Source organism: Vigna umbellata, chromosome 3 (genome assembly GCF_029865625.1).
Source record: "Vigna umbellata cultivar VRB3 chromosome 3, Vumbellata_1.0, whole genome shotgun sequence".
NCBI lineage: Eukaryota > Viridiplantae > Streptophyta > Magnoliopsida > Fabales > Fabaceae > Vigna > Vigna umbellata.
The window spans coordinates 48,439,191-48,456,998 of NC_142167.1; the positions used below are offsets into that span (position 1 = coordinate 48,439,191).

A 17,808-nucleotide genomic window follows, 5' to 3' on the forward strand; every position below is an offset into this window, starting at 1 on the left:
TTGTCGCCAAACAACAACTGCAACCTTTCTTCCAACAGAAAACTCCTTTCAATAGAATATTACAACTCCTTCAACCGTATCCTTAAGTATGTCTAATACCTCAAAATAGTTCCAGGTATCTCGTCACACAACCATGTACTTATTTCCACCATTATTATTTATAAACTCCCCACCATATTGTATTACCCCTTAAAAAAAAATTCTCATATATTTCAAGTAATGTCATTAACAATGAGAACCTAATTGATTCAATTTAATAAAAAACGACTTAATTAAAAAAATTATGAGGGAAACGGAATAAAACCAACAAAAAATTATGACAAAAAAATAGTATTTTAACCTATATTATACTATTATATGTTAATTATATATATATATATATATATATATATATACTTATTTATTTATTTATATTGTATTAAAATTTGAATTTAAAAAAGTTAGATTTTCATATCTGGACGAATAATTTTTGTTAAAAACTTAACTAAAAATACAGGAAAGCATAGTTTCCTTGAAATGTTATTTTTTTAAAACATAAACTAAACATAGGAAAATGAATTTTCCTTGTAACAAGCCCTCTTAAGGAAATGAAAGAGAGTTTCACCCATACTTGTTCTTCCTTTATTCGTAGACTGGATCAAAACTTGAGCATGCCATTTTTAACAATTCAAATTCTAATTTCTATAGCATCGAAGACAGAAGCAAAATAAGAACTGAAGAAGAAAGAAGGAAAAAAAAGTGTAGTTATTACTGAATTGATGAATAACTTGTAGTTAATAATTTTAAATTTCTTACAATAAATTACTTTGAAATATCTTAAAAATATATTTTCGTACGTTGAAAGCAGTTTAACTAGTCAAAGTTAGCTTATCGGGGTTATAAATATCTTTTTTTCTCTCTCAACCTATATATATTTATATATATTAATTATAACTTAATAAATTTTTTTTTAAGAAAACTAAACATGTACATCTAAGATTTTTTTTTTCATTAAAGTGAATTTTAAATTATTTATATTCCATCAGGCACATGCTTATAGTGATATTAATCATAACTTTTTTTATTATCTTATGCATTACAATTTAAAATTAACGTTGAAATATGATCACTAAATACAAATCCAAGCTGATTTACTTGAAAAAAATTCCACTGCAATTTGACTATAATTAAGACCACAATAATAATTTCCAAAATAATAAAAATACTGCAAACAAATATCTTCTCATATTTTCTTAATCTTGTATTGAATACACATCACTCAAGAGATCCAACGAATCCCGTAACTTTAACCGTCCTTTTCCTTTAATAAGAGCCATTTAAAATTTTCCAAATAGAAAAAAAAATACACTCTCGGATTGATTTTCTTTGTATTAGTTAATAAAAGTAATTTTGATTAAAAGAGAAAGATTATATTGATAAACCATCGTAAAAGAATATAAAATTTTATTTAAAAACTGAAAACACAAATCAATATAAATTTGTTTGATAAACTAAAATGACGGTTATTAATGTAATGAACAAAACATTAGTTTTTTCTCTCCGTTTCGCAACTTCATTGAGATAAAACAAGAATAACAATAAACATGAAAGATTTTTGAAATTGTTTCCTTTAATAAATGCATTAATTTGAAGATAAATGAGGAAAAAAGAAAGATTAACGTAAAATTGTTTATAGAAAGTTAAAATTGTAACAATAGAATAAAGAATATCGGAAAGGGTAATGGAAAGAAAGAAAGAAAAGTTGGTGGCTCTAGCATATGTTTGTTGGACAAATGGGATTAAAATTAAAAACCGTAATTAAAATTCCAACTCACGAAGCACCAACCCACCAAAAAAACACGCTCTACTTAACTCATCCTTAACTATTTACTACGACCCAACGTGAAGGCGTTACCTAGAAAAACACCGATTCGAGGAAAGTGGGTCCCATACGCATGTTCGATCGTTCGTGTTCATGTTCATGGCATGTTCTGTTGTGTGTGACACACCTCAAACCCAAACCCAAACTCCTTCTCTGCTTTCTTCTTATTCGCTCTTTCTTCGCCCCTTCATTTATATTCCAATTCCCGAATCTTTCTTTCGATCTTTTTATCACATTCCGAAACAAAATTCCCTTTCTTTCCTTCTGGGGAATCCTTATCGAGTGCACAATGCTGTGTGACTGACTGATCACAAACACAACACAGACAAAAAAACAAAATTTTTCTTCTTCTTTCGCCACCCTCTTGCGCTTTCTCTCAGAGTGTGTAAGGTTTTGGAAAGCTGTCCAAGAACGTGATTCTGGGTGGGTGCAGGATCAACGTTTTTGGAGTTATCACAACCGCGGTAACATTCAGATTTTTGGAGTCGTCGAGAGCGTTTTTGTCTGCAATTTCGGTAATTGTGAGGAAACCGCATCGTGACCTTATGGGTTTTGTTTCGTGGCTTGCTGTGTTGTTGTTGTTCTGTGTGGGGTTTGAGTGTGCGTGGTGTCAAGATGATGCTGTGATGAACAAATTGAAGAAGGCCATCAATGAACCCAGTGGTCTGCAATGGAATGACCCAGATGTGTGTAACTGGAAACATGTTAAGTGCAGCGCCATGAAGAGGGTTACTGCAATTCAAATTGGGGGACAGAGTTTGCAAGGTTCTCTGCCTAAGGAACTGGCGCAGCTCTCAGAGTTGACACGATTTGAGTGCATGAGCAATGACTTCACTGGGCCATTTCCTAACATGCCAAAGTCCCTTGAGGTTCTGCTCATCCACAACAACAATTTCCAGTCCTTACCGGGTGATTTCTTCACCGGCATGACCAATTTGCAGTATGTCAGCATTGGCTACAACCCTTTTTCCCAGTGGAGGATTCCTGATAGCCTCAAGGACTGTGTGGCTCTCAGGAGTTTCTCTGCAACCAGTGCCGGTTTGGTGGGGAAAATCCCAGATTTTTTTGGTAAAGATGGTCCCTTCCCAGGTTTGGTTTCTCTTATCTTGAGTTTTAATTCTCTTGAAGGAGGATTGCCTGCAACCTTTTCTGGGAGTTCTTTGGAGACACTTTGGGTGAATGGTCAGAAAAGTGATGGTAAACTCAATGGTACCCTTGATGTGTTAAAGAGCATGACGTATTTGAAACAAATTTGGGTGCACGGTAACTCGTTCACAGGTCCTATACCGGACTTCTCGAATCATGATCAGCTATATGACGTGAGCTTGAGGGACAACCAGTTAACTGGGGTTGTTCCACCCTCTCTCACCGCTCTCCCTGCTCTTAAAGTGGTGAATTTGACCAATAACTTACTTCAAGGCTCTCCTCCCTTGTTCAAAGATGGAGTGAAGGTTGATAATGATTTAGACAAGGGGATCAATAGTTTTTGCACAGTGGAGGCTGGTAAGCCATGCAGTCCTGTAGTGGATGCTTTACTTTCTGTTGTTGAACCTTTTGGATACCCTCTGAGACTGGCTGAAAGTTGGAAGGGGAATGACCCTTGTGGTCGAAACTGGTTGGGGATTGTTTGCTCAAATGGTAACGTTTCCGTCATCAACTTGCAGAGCATGAATCTCTCTGGCAACATTTCTCCCAGTTTTGCTTCGCTTACATCTGTGACAAAGCTGCTTCTTCCCAACAATGGCCTCACTGGTACCATACCAAGTGAACTCACCAGCATGCCTGGTCTGGTAGAATTGGATGTTTCGAATAATCAATTGCACGGCAAGGTGCCATCTTTTCGTGAGGGTGTAGTTGTTAAAACTGGTGGGAATCCTGATATTGGAAAGGATAAGCCTCAAGGCCCGCCTGGCTCAAATCCTGAGGGTAAATCTGGTGGTCAGGTTAAGAAAAATAATACTGGAGCAATTATTGGCACTGTGTTGGGAGGTATCAGTTTAATTGGTTTGGGGGCTTTGATATTTCTTATGTATGGTAGAAAACGTAAGCAAGCAGGCAAAGTTCAAGGTCCTAGTGCAATAGTGGTACATCCTCGTTATTCTGGGGATGGAAATAATCTAAAGATAAGTGTTGCAGATGCTAGTGCTGGTGTTAGTGTTGGTGGTAGTGGTGTAGGAGGAATTGGTGTACTTAGTCCAGCTAGTACTGCTCAACATGTGGAAGCTGGGAATATGGTTATTTCAATCCAAGTTTTGAGACAAGTTACGAACAATTTCAGTGAGGCAAACATATTGGGGAAAGGTGGTTTTGGCACTGTATACAAAGGGGAATTGTACGATGGAACAAAAATTGCAGTGAAAAGGATGGAATGTGGAATGATGGTTGAGAAGGGGCTCACTGAGTTTGAGTCTGAAATTGCAGTACTGACTAAGGTTCGACACAGACATCTGGTTGCATTGGAAGGCCACTGCTTGGATGGAAATGAGAAGCTTCTTGTGTATGAATACATGCCTCAGGGTCCTCTCAGTAAGCATCTATTTGACTGGAAAGAGCAAGGAATACAACCATTGGAATGGAAGAGAAGGCTTTCCATTGCCTTGGATGTTGCCAGAGGTGTTGAATATCTTCACGGTTTGGCCCAGCAAATTTTTATCCATAGGGATCTAAAACCATCAAACATCTTGCTTGGGGATGATATGCGGGCCAAAGTCTCAGACTTTGGATTGGTTCGGCTGGCTCCAGAAGGACAGACCTCATTTGAAACCAGGCTTGCTGGAACTTTTGGATATTTGGCTCCAGAGTATGCAGGTACAAATTAAAATTGCTTTTGAAAACTGTGTTGCATACAGTTAATACATTTGAAAAAGTTCAGGAATGCACTATTAGTTCTGCATTTGATATGTGAAATTTTCTTATCCTGCATTGACATATAATTTAAGCAGGCTATTTAGGTAGAATGCACACGGTAGATAGAATGCATGATGAATCTGCAACATGTAGGCACTTATCGGTGCTATAGGTTTCTACTTTGGTGTCTCTCATATGAATCCCTGGAGATAATGAATAAGCTAAGGAGAAAAATATTGGTTGCAAAACTCTAACCCGAATAACTTTTTTTTCTCAAATTTTGTCCTGGAAACAACTGTATTGAGAAAACAACAATGACAGATTGTTTATTAAATGTTAGTGTTTAGATAACAAACAGACTTAAAATTCTTAGTTTTTTCTTTTCTGTGTGCCTCTTAGAAGCCATTGAAATATTTTTGTTTGATTTGATTTGCAAGCCTATACAGTCAATTTGCATCCCTTATGGTGTTGCCTCTACTTTCATCTTTGACATTTAGTTTATAGTTATCTAGAACTATGTACCATGGTTGCTTCATATTATGTATTAAAACAAATCACTACGTCATTACATTGTGGTTTTTTTCTTCAACAATGATCATTAGAATGTGATACTGGTGCATATAGAAAGGGAACATGATTTATATATGTACTTTTAATCCTTGTATAGGTTACTGTTCTTTCAAATTAGTGAATTATTCCTTAAACTATAGAAAAACATATGAATTTGGTTCTTTTTCCAACTCTGGTTATTAAGAACGTTACTAGATAGTAAATTTTAGTATCAGAAAAGACTAAATTCACTTACTTTTTAAAACTGCCACTTGAAAGTATAAGTATGACAAAAAGTACATGTTCTTCAGAACATTTTTTCCCTTTATAAATTACAATGTCTGTGCCATGCTTGATCTGCAAATGTGTACATTATTGCTTCATATTACATAGGCCAATTACATTGTGACTTTTTTGTCCAATGATCATTAGAATCTGCAGTTCATGACATTATAGCAGAGGTAGTTTTTCCTCCTTTTTGTGCAATTCCTTGCTAACTAAAATGGTATTACTGGCAGTCACTGGACGAGTTACAACAAAGGTTGATGTTTACAGCTATGGAGTGATTCTGATGGAGATGATAACAGGAAGAAAAGCAATTGACAACAGCCAACCAGAAGAGAATGTCCACCTTGTTACATGGTTCAGGAGGATGCTACTGAACAAAGACTCTTTTGAAAAGATTATTGACCCCATAATGTGTATTGATGAGGAGGCCCTACCCAGCTGTAGGACTGTGGCTGAGTTGGCTGGCCACTGTTGTGCAAGAGAGCCTTACCAGCGTCCAGACATGAGCCATGTGGTGAATGTCTTGGCACCGCTTGTTGAGATTTGGAAGCCTTCTGAGACAGATGATGAAGACATTTATGGAATTGACTTAGACATGACCTTGCCTCAAGCACTCAGAAAATGGCAGGCTGTTGAAGGAAGGAACACCTTTGATACTTCTTCATCAATGCTTACCAGTGAAGAAAATACACAATCTAGCATACCAACAAGGCCATTTGGATTTGCTAATTCTTTTAATTCCTCTGATGGAAGATGAACTTTGATTTACATTTGCAGCACTGCTTCTGTCTATTTTCTTTTACTTCTTCACCAAACTTTGGAACTCTTTTTATAGGCTTGGTTTTTACACTTTATAGTGTCTATAGTTGGAGTTATACTACTACACCTTGTACTTCTTAAACTTCCTTGAACTGTCATGGTTTTTGGTTGGCTTTTGGATTTTTAAATTTAGCAGTATATTGGATGCAAGAAGCCAGAGATGCTGAACAAGTGCTTCGACTTGTGTTTTCTTTCTTTGGACTTCATTGCAGTTAGCGTCAGAAACAGGATTTGATTATGCTATTGTATGATGTAAAGCATGTTATTACTCACTGTAAATTATAGAAGCATTCCTCTGATTAAAACTTTCAACTGTTCATTTTTAACTCAAATAATTTGGTGTTTGGAATCGTTGATCAAGAAGAATAGGGAAGGGTTTTGAATTGCTCACAATTTCGAAAATTTTGGTGAATTTTTGGCTAAATTTGACAAGTTTGGAATTTCTTTTCTTGTTTCAATGGAAATATGATTATTTGATTAATGGTTTTTGTAGAGCTCAATCTGTTCTGACCTACTTTTAGTAATCAAATGCGATAAGGGCCAAACAGAAAAGTTTGTTCTCATTTCCAGGGTTGTTACAGCCTTAACTTTTATTCCATTACCACAATACCTTATAATTTTTAAATCATAAATGCATATGAAATGGTAAAATTAATTTATCTCCTCATTATTTTGTAAATAGAAATACTTAATATATTTTTAGTATTTAATATAATGAGTTGACTTTCTATATAACTGCATATAAAAAATATTTTGCACACGTATACAATCGTATTTATTATTGACATAATCAATTAAGAGTCAAACTTACAAACTATGGAAACAAATTTACTCTTTATTTAAAACAAAGTCGATCTTTAAATAATCAACTCCCTTCAATGACTAGAAAATTGAAGAGAATTTTAAAGAAAAAAAAGGTTTTTGGACACATCAGGAGCAAGTGTTGTGAGCTATGGAGATTTTGATAATAGCAACCGTTCTAAATATCTAGTTTTGTGTTGAAGAATTTAAATTGTATTATTTTAGTATTTTAGGAAACTATTTCCTTATAAATCTGTGGACACTTTTGCAATGAAATTCGTCTAGAAGGTCGAAGATCAAATGGAAATTTATACATGAAATACTCTTTTTACGAAGATGAAATGGAAATTCATATGTAAAACTTTTTTTTTGACGTTTAGGTTAATGTAAGAGGTTTAAAATAATATAAATAATTTAGATAAAGAATCAAATGAAAATAATTAAATTTTTTTAAGGAATCATGAACTCTTTAATGATAAGATTTGACAAAGATAACGAATTCTAAATGAAGATCTACATATAAAATCCTCTTCCATCACTTATAAGTGAGTAAAATTTTTTAAAATGATATTAATATATATATATATATATATATATATATATATATATATATATAGGGGTTTGCTAACGCGCGTACGCCTGTTTTTCAGTTGGTACATTTTTAGCAATGTGTACCGGATTTTAGTAGACAAAAATACATTTATATATCATGCATTCTAAGTTTTAAGGTTAAGGGTATTTTAATAATTTTCATTCTCAAAACTTAAAAAAAAAAAAAGAAACCCCCCAAACCCTTACTCACCTCTCTAATTCCTCTCAATCCTTTCTCTTTCATCTCTCTCACTCCAACCTTTTCTCTGTCATCATCCCTACTGTAGCCCCAATTGAAAAAAACACTTGCCTTTAAACAATTTGTCTTTCTAAAGAGTTGAGTCATTCACATATTCACCTTGAGGCAAATGTTCATTCAAGATCTCTTCAATTTCACCATCTTCACTAATTTCTCTAATTTCATCATCTGCATATGTTAAATCATCATCTCTAAAAAAACCCTCCAGGCCAATTACCAATTCTTTCGGATGTCATTATGCTTGTGAAAATTAGATAAGACAAAAATTATAAAATAAAAACTCATTATAAAGTCATTTTTTGTAAGAAATTGTTTAACAACAAGTATTTCTGATTTTTTTCCAGGTCAATTACCAATTCCTTTATGCTTGTGAAAATTGAATAAAATTAGATAAGACAAAAATTATAAGATCAAAACTTATTATAAAATCATTTTTTTGTAAGATTGTTTAAATTGGGGCTACAGTAGGGTGTTTCTGATTTTTTTCAATTGGGGCTACAGTAGGGTGTTTCTGATTTTTTTCAATTGGAGCTACAGTAGGAATGACAGAGAAAAGATTGGAGTGAGAAAGATGAAAGAGAAAGGGTTTACAGGAATGAGAGAGGTGAGTAAGGGTTTGGGGGTTTCTTTTTTTTTTTTTAGTTTTGAGAATGAAAATTATTAAAATACCCTTAACCTTAGAACTTAGAATCCGTGGTATATAAGGATATTTTTGTCTACTAAAACCCGGTACACATTGCTAAAATGTACCAACTGAAAAACAGGCGTACGCGCGTTAGCAAACCCCATATATATATATATATATATATATATATATATATATATTGATGAATAAAAAATTGTATAAATATTCTCTTTAGAGTTAGTATATAAAAAATATATTTAATTACAATGTCTGTAATTAATGAATTGATCAATATTTTATACCTAATTTTAATTATAACTTTAAGATTAAAAAAAATCATTAAATACTGAATTAGTATATTCAACTTCAATATCCAATAATAGGAAAATGGAATCTCCAAATCAAGGTTGATTTGTTATTCATGTTTAAGTTTTTCAAATAAAAAAAATATTTGTATGCTTATTCATCTTTCAATTTTTATCAAACATGCCAAACAAGAAAATTGATTTACAAAACAAATTATATCTAATATTTAATCATTTTTCACGCTAGTACAAGAAATAATTGATAAGCTTTAAATGTTTTTTTTATCAAAATATAATACTCATCTTTATTTCTTTTATTTATACTGACTAATTGATCAACTTTCTAAAATATTAGATTACTTGATGATAATAAAATATATATTTTTTTCTTTTTTTATCAATAAATATTAATTGTTATTTGTTAGAAAAAAAGTCAAGTCCACGACACTCATTCTATCTTATCCATTTTTTCTACAAACTTAACTTTATCTCATTATATATATATATATATATATATATATATATATATATATATATATATATATATATATATATATATATATATATATATATATATATATATGAAGCTGCGGATAGGTAATTACTAGAATCAACTAATCAAACATCAAATTTAAACATGTCAACGATAAAGTTTAACAAAATTAGATTGTAATTAAGTGAATGATAATTAAAAATATATAAAAAAACCTATAAATACAAGTAAAAATATCATTGTTAGAATTTTTTACAACATATTTATTAGTAAACTCAATTAGTTGAAGATTGGACTGTCTAAACAGAAAAATAAAATTGAAGTGTGACAAGAATATTATTTTAAGTGAGCATTCTGATATTTTACACATGAAACACTCATATTAATAAATATTTTCCCAAAATAATAATATATTAATACTTTTCCCTTTATATCTATCTATCTATTTATATATATATATATATATATATATATATATATATATATACATATATATATATATACATATATATATATATATACATATATATATATATATATATATACATATATATATATATATATATATATAAATGATGTTTTAATATAAAAACAAGTACTGGGAAAGATATGTGGTTAACGTTAATTTTCTAAAAGAATACTGAAGTAACACACTAATAAAATGGATATTAAATTTTAAAAATCACAAGTCTTTCTGTTTAAGAATATTAAAATCCCATTAACAATTAGAATGGAAAATGAGTGTCGGCCTGCAGGCTAACCTGTCAGTTAATCAAAATTTTGATAGGTACGCTTGGAGAATTTTTCCTAATGATTTCAAAGATATCCTAATCAAGGAGAAAATGACATTTTAGTGAAAAAATTCAGAGTGAAGGCAGATAAAATTTCCCTGAAGGGTGATGTTATAAAAAAGAAAAGAAGATAATTGTGGGTATCAAATTTCTTAACATAAATCTATATACTTTTCTCTATTACATATACAGCAATTTTTACAAGGAATTCTACGTGTAAACGGAGGAAGGAACTTCTAGGGTATGAATACCTATGTCAACAGAGTAAGTAAATAAATAATTAACAACTCTTAATTGATAGGTTAAAATGGTGGTTATTAATAGTTACGATTAATATATATATATATATATATATATATATATATATATATATATATATATATATATATATATATATATATTTTATTTTTCATTTTGACATCACGAGTATTCATCTTTTATTAAATATTATTACGCAAAGTTACTAATTTAGGTTTCGAAGTGTCTTTTGCAGATACTTTCCACACAGTTTAGAAAAGGAAAAAAGAGAATACAATTTTGAATATTTTGAATAAGAGATCTCAATCTGAATCCGAAACCATATTAAATTAGGACCAAATTTAATTCCTATAAAATTTTCATTAATAGAAGCTAATTTAGATATAATTATTCTTCTAGTCATTGTACTAAGAATACTATATGTTTATACATTTCGATTAACTCCATATGTTTAAGAATTTAATTGAACCGATTAAATTAGTTATGTTTCTAGATTAATCTAATTTAATTCAAGTCAAATTAATTAAACAAAAGATGAATAACTTGAATAATGAATGTGTAATTTAAAATTCATTTATTATAAATTAAATTAAATTTGTGACACAAAATTTTCTGTTATTATTGATATTATTATATATAATTTGAAAGGAAGGATGACAGAGATTTAAAATTTAACTATTCTACTAAAAGAAATTAACATTTAATATTCTTCCATAAAAAGATATACATATATCTTTTTGTCACTTTTATTATTATCTACTTGGTATAAGTAAACTGTAACTAAATGTATTGTTTATATTATTTGTTGATTCAATGTATGAACGGAGCTGGTTTTTGGGTTGTTTATTGACCACTTTATATATAAAGTCGTTGGATGTGAAAGTGAAGTGCAATCGGACAGTCAAATTTACCCGCAGTATATATTACACGGTTTTCGAAACTGATAATAAAATTGTGCAAGTGGTAGGAGAGATATGTTTAGTTAATGTTTTCGTAAAGAATAAGGGTTAAATATGTTTAAATATGTTTTTAGTCCCTAAACTATTGGTCATTTTTGGTTTTCGTCCCTCTTCCAAAGTAAGGTACAATTTGGTCCTCATTCTTTATAAAAACGTTCGTTTTAGTCCTCAAAATTTTGTTTTTAGTCCTCGTTTTAGTCCTCAAAACGTTCGTTTTTTCGACTAAAACGAACGTTTTTTAAAGATTGAGACTAAATTGTACCTTACTTTGGAAGAGGGACGAAAACCAGAAATGATCAATAGTTTAGGGACTAAAAACATATTTAACCCTAAAGAATAATCATAATTTGATAATATTATTTTATAATATTTTAATACTATGTGATTGATCTATAGATGTTTATATATATTATTATTAATTGTAAAATAATTTTAGACTAATCATTTAATAATATATAAATGATTTTAAAATATATTAAAAAAATGTCGTGAAAGTATTATTATTTTTTCTAAACCTTGGTAGAAGAAGAGATATGCAAGTGGTAGCAGAAATAGGAAGAATTGAGGATGTTCAAATCCGAGAAGTTGCAGAAAACAAGATAGGCAATTGTAGAACCTTACAAGTCAGACAATTTACCCCACAAATGACGATAAAGCGATGACACAGTCACAGAAGGACCTTAGAACAGATCAGAGTCAAGTCAATCTTCCAAGTCTACACGCTCAAATTTCATAGCCGCCATTTATTAACACTGACCACTTTTCTCTGATTTAACCCAACCAACCACAAGTTCTTGCATTTCATTCATGGCACCATAATTGACCAAACCAACTCTCATCGAAACCATGGCTTCCTTCATACTCATCTTCTTCTTCTTCTTCTTCCTCTTCAATCTTCAACCCTCTTTCTCCCAACAGCAATTCTCATCCTTCAACATCTCAAACTCCCCATGGCAACCGTCTCAGAACAGAACCCTTATCTCTGCCAACAAAAACTTCACTGCAGGCTTCTTTCCCGTCCCAAACTCCGACCTTTTCATCTTTTCCATTTGGTATTCTAAAGTCCCTGTCGACCCTCTTGTGTGGAGTGACACCACCCGAGTGAACAGCTCTGGCTCCCTTGTCATCACCTCAAAATTTGAACTTCTCCTCGATGGTTCACCCTTTCAAGGAACTGCCGACACTAATGCTTCCCGACTTGATCTGAAGGACAATGGAGAGTTGGTTTTTGGGAACTGGAGCAGCTTCAAGAACCCCGCCAACACCGTTTTGCCCAACCAGAGCTTCACAGGGATTGAGCTTCTCTCCAACAATGGGAAATTCAGGTTCACCAAGTCTCAGTTTCTGGTCCTCAACTCCTCCTCTGATCAGTACTATAGCACCCCGAATCCCTTGCTGAGCATGGATGATGCAGGGAAAATGAGTATGCAAGGTAACTCTTTTCTCACTTCAGATTACGGAGACCCCAGGTTCAGGAAAGTGGTCCTTGATGATGATGGGAATCTCAGGATCTATAGCTTCTACCCTGACCAGAATAACCAGTGGATTGAGGTTTGGAAAGGAATATGGGAGATGTGCAAGATCAAAGGCAAATGTGGGTCTAATTCAATTTGTGTGCCTGGAGAGGATTTGAACTCTTCTACTCGTTGTGATTGCCCATCTGGGTTCACCCCAAACCAAGGCGGGGCTGAAGATGGTTGCACAAGGAAAATCTCTCTCTCCCAAAGCACCCAATTTGTGAGGCTGGACTATGTGAACTTCACCAGTGATGGTAATCTGACCGAGATTAAAGCTGACAACTTCACCATCTGTGAGTCCGGTTGCTCAAGAGATAAAACTTGTCTTGGGTTTGGGTTCAAATATGATGGATTGGGCTACTGTGTGTGGGTGACTGGGACAAATCTTCGATTTGGGTACTGGTCACCAGGCACTGAGGGTGCCTTTTTTCTCAAACTTGATAAATCTGAGTCAACACCGTCCAACTTCATTGGCCTGACTGAGGTGATGCAAACCACATGCCCAGTGAACATAAGCCTGCCACTGCCCCCAAAGGACTCAAACACAACAGCCCGAAACATTGCCATAATATGCACACTTTTTGCTGCAGAACTCATAGCTGGGGTGGCCTTTTTCTGGTCTTTCCTGAAGAGGTACATCAAGTATAGGGACATGGCCACCACACTGGGCCTGGAGCTTCTCCCTGCTGGGGGTCCCAAGAGGTTCACCTACTCAGAAATCAAGGCTGCAACCAATGACTTCTCCAATCTCATAGGCAAAGGAGGCTTTGGAGATGTCTACAAAGGTGAGTTGCCAGACCACAGGGTGGTGGCAGTGAAGTGCCTCAAGAATGTCACAGGTGGAGATGCTGAGTTCTGGGCAGAAGTAACAATCATTGCCAGAATGCACCATCTCAACTTGGTGAGGCTGTGGGGGTTCTGTGCTGAGAAGGGTCAAAGGATACTAGTCTATGAACACATCCCCTGTGGCTCATTGGACAAGTACCTCTTCAGGGTCAACAAGTCTCACAGCAATAATAACAACCATCTTAAAGACCAATCAAGTCCAAACACACCACAGCAAAAGCCGGTTTTGGATTGGAGCATGAGATACAGAATAGCCCTTGGTGTGGCAAGGGCTATTGCCTACTTGCATGAGGAATGTTTGGAGTGGGTTTTGCACTGTGACATCAAGCCTGAGAACATCTTACTAGGTGATGATTTTTGCCCCAAGATTTCAGATTTTGGGCTGGCCAAGTTGAGGAAAAAGGAGGACATGGTGACCATGTCAAGGAGGAGAGGCACACCAGGGTACATGGCACCTGAATGGATCACAGCTGACCCAATCACTTCAAAAGCTGATGTGTATAGTTTTGGCATGGTGCTTTTGGAGCTTGTGAGTGGAATTAGGAACTTTGAGATTCAAGAATCTGTGCTTAGGAGTGAGGAGTGGTACTTCCCAGGTTGGGCCTTTGACAAGATGTTTAAGGAGATGAGAGTGGAGGAGATTTTGGATGCACAGATTAGGAATGCTTATGACAGCAGAACCCACTTTGACATGGTTAATAGGATGGTGAAAACTGCCATGTGGTGTCTTCAAGATAGACCTGAGTTGAGGCCTACTATGGGCAAGGTGGCCAAGATGTTGGAAGGGACTGTGGAGATCCTTGAGCCCAAGAAGCCCACCGTTTTCTTCCTTGGAGAAGAGTAGGTTCATTTTTTTTCTTATGAAAAAAAGACATACATTTAGTTTTCAAAGAAAGAGAGTACCAACTTCTCTTTTTGTGTAATGTAATGTAATGTGGTGTGATGTGATGAGAAGTCTCTCTTTTGTTTGATTCTTTCTTCCCAAGGCTTCCTTGTGTATCTCCCTACCCTTTTGCTTCATGGTATCCTTCATGTCATTGTAAGAGCTAAAAATGATGGCCTTGAAAAAGAAATCAAAATGTATTGTATACCTTTAATTTACTTTATCAATTGTGTGTTCTATATTATCATATTAAAAATGTCGAAGTTTTTGAATTCCATCTTTTAATATCGTATATACCACAGATTTAAGGTTCCCTCAAGTATTCCTGGAATTTATGGTCAAAATTTGGAAATGTAAAAAGAATTTTAAAAAATTAGAAAGGAAAATTTTCATCAAGGGAAGACAAAATGACAATTTTCTGAAATTTACAACTTCAAAACACTCATATGACTCAAACATGAGTATAGCTGACTCATTTCTAGCGTTTTGATTATTATGTTGGAGAGTAGCACCCTCTAGAATCTTTTGTGCACTATACTTTCTCTCTAGGACTTTGGTTTTGTTAAAGCACTAAGATTTAACAATTCACATGCTTTGATGCATAAATTAGTAGCTTGAAAGTTGAGTAAAGAGCAAATCCAACATTAAACTTGGGTATGTTGTTATAGCTTGCATGTAATGGAACGAAATCAATTATGTTTATCAACCTTAGGACTTTTAACCTTCTTAACTTCTTTAGATGAAGTGTGAGATTTGAGATGCAGAATTGTTAAGCACTTTAGTCGCATAGGCTCAATCAAAAACTTAGTTTTCCCTCTTAATGTAGGAGGTAGTCGACTAAGGTGTCAAATCCAAAGAAAATGATTAGAAAAGTGATATCTGATTTTTGAATGTATCAGTAGGGAAATCTGAATCAAAGAATGAAACTAAACTTCAAGTGACAATGCTAATTATGCAAAGAAATCAAACTTAACTAACCTAACCACATTCACTACCAAAATTAACAAAATAAACGAAATCATTAAATGATAACTGAAGTTGAATTAAGCAAGGTAAATGAATATGAGAGCAGCAAAACAGAGAAATTGTAGATTAAAGAAATCCAAACCCAAAATCAGTTTTCACAAATGGATGAATGCATTTCAGCTTCACATGCTAAAGTCATTTCTGAATCTCATCGAGTTGTCGAATTACAACTCACCTAAACTATAAAGAAGAAAAATTCTCCAAAACCAAGTTACCTAGCCAACATTGTGGTTTTAGGCCCTTGAATTCCAGAGAAGACGAACCAGAGAATGGAGGAGAAGAAGAATCTCCTGAAAACTGAAAAAATTCCCAAAATCGTTTTTTTTTTTTTCTTTTCCAGCTGTCAACCTCCAGATCAGCAGGAGAATGATTTCACATCATCAAACAGCCACTGGTTCAGGGACGGCAATGGTCCTGTGGATTTTGGTTCTTGAAAGTATAAGGGGGATTGTTGTGCAATTAAATGTGAACCTTCAAATAAATGATATGAAATTAGTTTGAATTTTCTAATTTTTCAAATTACGATTTTCATTAGTTTCCAAAAGATTGTTATTAAATTTAATTTACAAGTTATAGAACTCAAATTAATTAAAGTGAACACTCAATTAATTTATTTAGAACTTTACTCATTCAATCATACATTATTAAGATTAAATTACTTTATTCATTCCATTATATATGATTAAATCACCAACTTTTTTACTTAACCTTTTATTAAGTAAATAGTATTAAAATCTAAATTGATTATGCTAACTTCTAATCAATTCAATTTTATCTTCTCATCTATGCCTACATATATAAATGAAAAAAATAAATTAAATAACACATATTTTGTTCGACCGAATATAAATTAAGTGTTTACTATTCACTCATAAAAAATTATCAATTAAACATTAATAGGAGTTCTAGCTAATTACAAAATAAGTGTTTACTATTCACTCATATAAAATATTATTAATTAAACATTAATAGGAGTTCTAGCTAATTACTGTAAATAAAATTTACTTACCAATACTATTCAAAAACAATATTAAAAATAACTAATAAAACTCAAGATAAAAAGAATAAAAATAGACTCAAATAAATAAATCAAATGAATAATCCATTACTTACTTGAAACCTTAAAATCTATTATTAAAATTAGGTTTAATGTCTCAATAGGGTCCTTATTTTTGTTCAGAATTTGAAATAGGTCCCTTTATTTTTTGGCGTCTCAATTGGGTCCTTATTTTTGTTAATTTGATGCAAATAAATCCTTTCCGTCAATTTCATCAAACGGCGTTAATGAATGTGTGACGTGGCCTGTGTAAGGCCACGTCACACATTCATTAACGCCGTTTGATGAAATTGACGGAAAGGATTTATTTGCATCAAATTAACAAAAATAAGGACCCAATTGAGACGCCAAAAAATAAAGGAACCTATTTCAAATTCTGAACAAAAATAGGGACTTATTGAGACATTAAACCTTAAAATTACAAGAAGATAATATAAATGAAGAAGAAGGAGTAAAGAAAAAGAAGAAGAAAAAAGGCTTAATTACCTACTTAGTCCCCATGTTCGGAGGTAATTTGCTGTTTAGTACCCGGTTTTAAAAATGTAGGCATTTGGTACCTATGTTTTGAAATTTGTATCAATTGAATCCTACCCACTTAACGCCGTTATAAATCTAACGTTTTTTCTGACTGTGTATGTGATTTGTGGACGAGCGGTTATGGACGAGCGTTCGCTTCGTTGGACGAGCGTCCTCTTCTGCCTGACTGGGCGTTCGCTTCGCTGGACGAACGTCCTCTTCTGCCTGACTGGGCGTTCGCTTCGCTGGACGAGCGTCCTCTTCTGCCTGACTGGGCGTTCGCTTCGCTGGACGAGCGTCCTCTTCTGCCTCGCTGGACGAGCGTCCTCTTCGCTGGACGATCGTCCTCGTCGCTCGTCCACAAACGCTCGTCCACAAATCACATACACAGTCAGAAAAACGTTAGATTTATAACGGCGTTAAGTGGGTAGGATTCAATTGATACAAATTTCAAAACATAGGTACCAAATGCCTACATTTTTAAAACCGGGTACTAAATAGCAAATTACCTCCGAAC

The 17,808-nt window shown here is 33.5% G+C and overlaps 2 protein-coding genes across 2 annotated transcripts; both read left to right on the forward strand.

Moving 5' to 3' along the window:
* Window positions 1–1,910: 1,910 nt before the first annotated feature.
* On the forward strand, window positions 1,911–6,676 carry LOC124830366 (receptor protein kinase TMK1-like). The gene is made up of 2 exons (XM_047304052.2): window positions 1,911–4,669; window positions 5,776–6,676. The coding sequence occupies exons 1-2, from the start codon at window positions 2,407–2,409 to the stop codon at window positions 6,300–6,302; spliced, it is 2,790 nt and encodes a 929-aa protein (XP_047160008.1). The 5' UTR covers window positions 1,911–2,406; the 3' UTR covers window positions 6,303–6,676.
* Window positions 6,677–12,022: 5,346 nt separating this feature from the next.
* Window positions 12,023–14,939, forward strand: LOC124830367 (G-type lectin S-receptor-like serine/threonine-protein kinase At1g34300). The gene has a single exon (XM_047304053.2). The coding sequence runs from the start codon at window positions 12,293–12,295 to the stop codon at window positions 14,651–14,653; it is 2,361 nt and encodes a 786-aa protein (XP_047160009.2). The 5' UTR covers window positions 12,023–12,292; the 3' UTR covers window positions 14,654–14,939.
* Window positions 14,940–17,808: the final 2,869 nt, after the last annotated feature.

Bases quoted from the DNA above. Each gene is read 5' to 3' on its own strand.
- LOC124830366 (XM_047304052.2), top strand. From the start codon at position 2,407: ATGGGTTTTGTTTCGTGGCTTGCTGTGTTGTTGTTGTTCTGTGTGGGG. The intron at 4,670-5,775 runs GTACAAATTAAA...TATTACTGGCAG, and splicing joins TTTGGCTCCAGAGTATGCAG to TCACTGGACGAGTTACAACA.
- LOC124830367 (XM_047304053.2), top strand. From the start codon at position 12,293: ATGGCTTCCTTCATACTCATCTTCTTCTTCTTCTTCTTCCTCTTCAAT.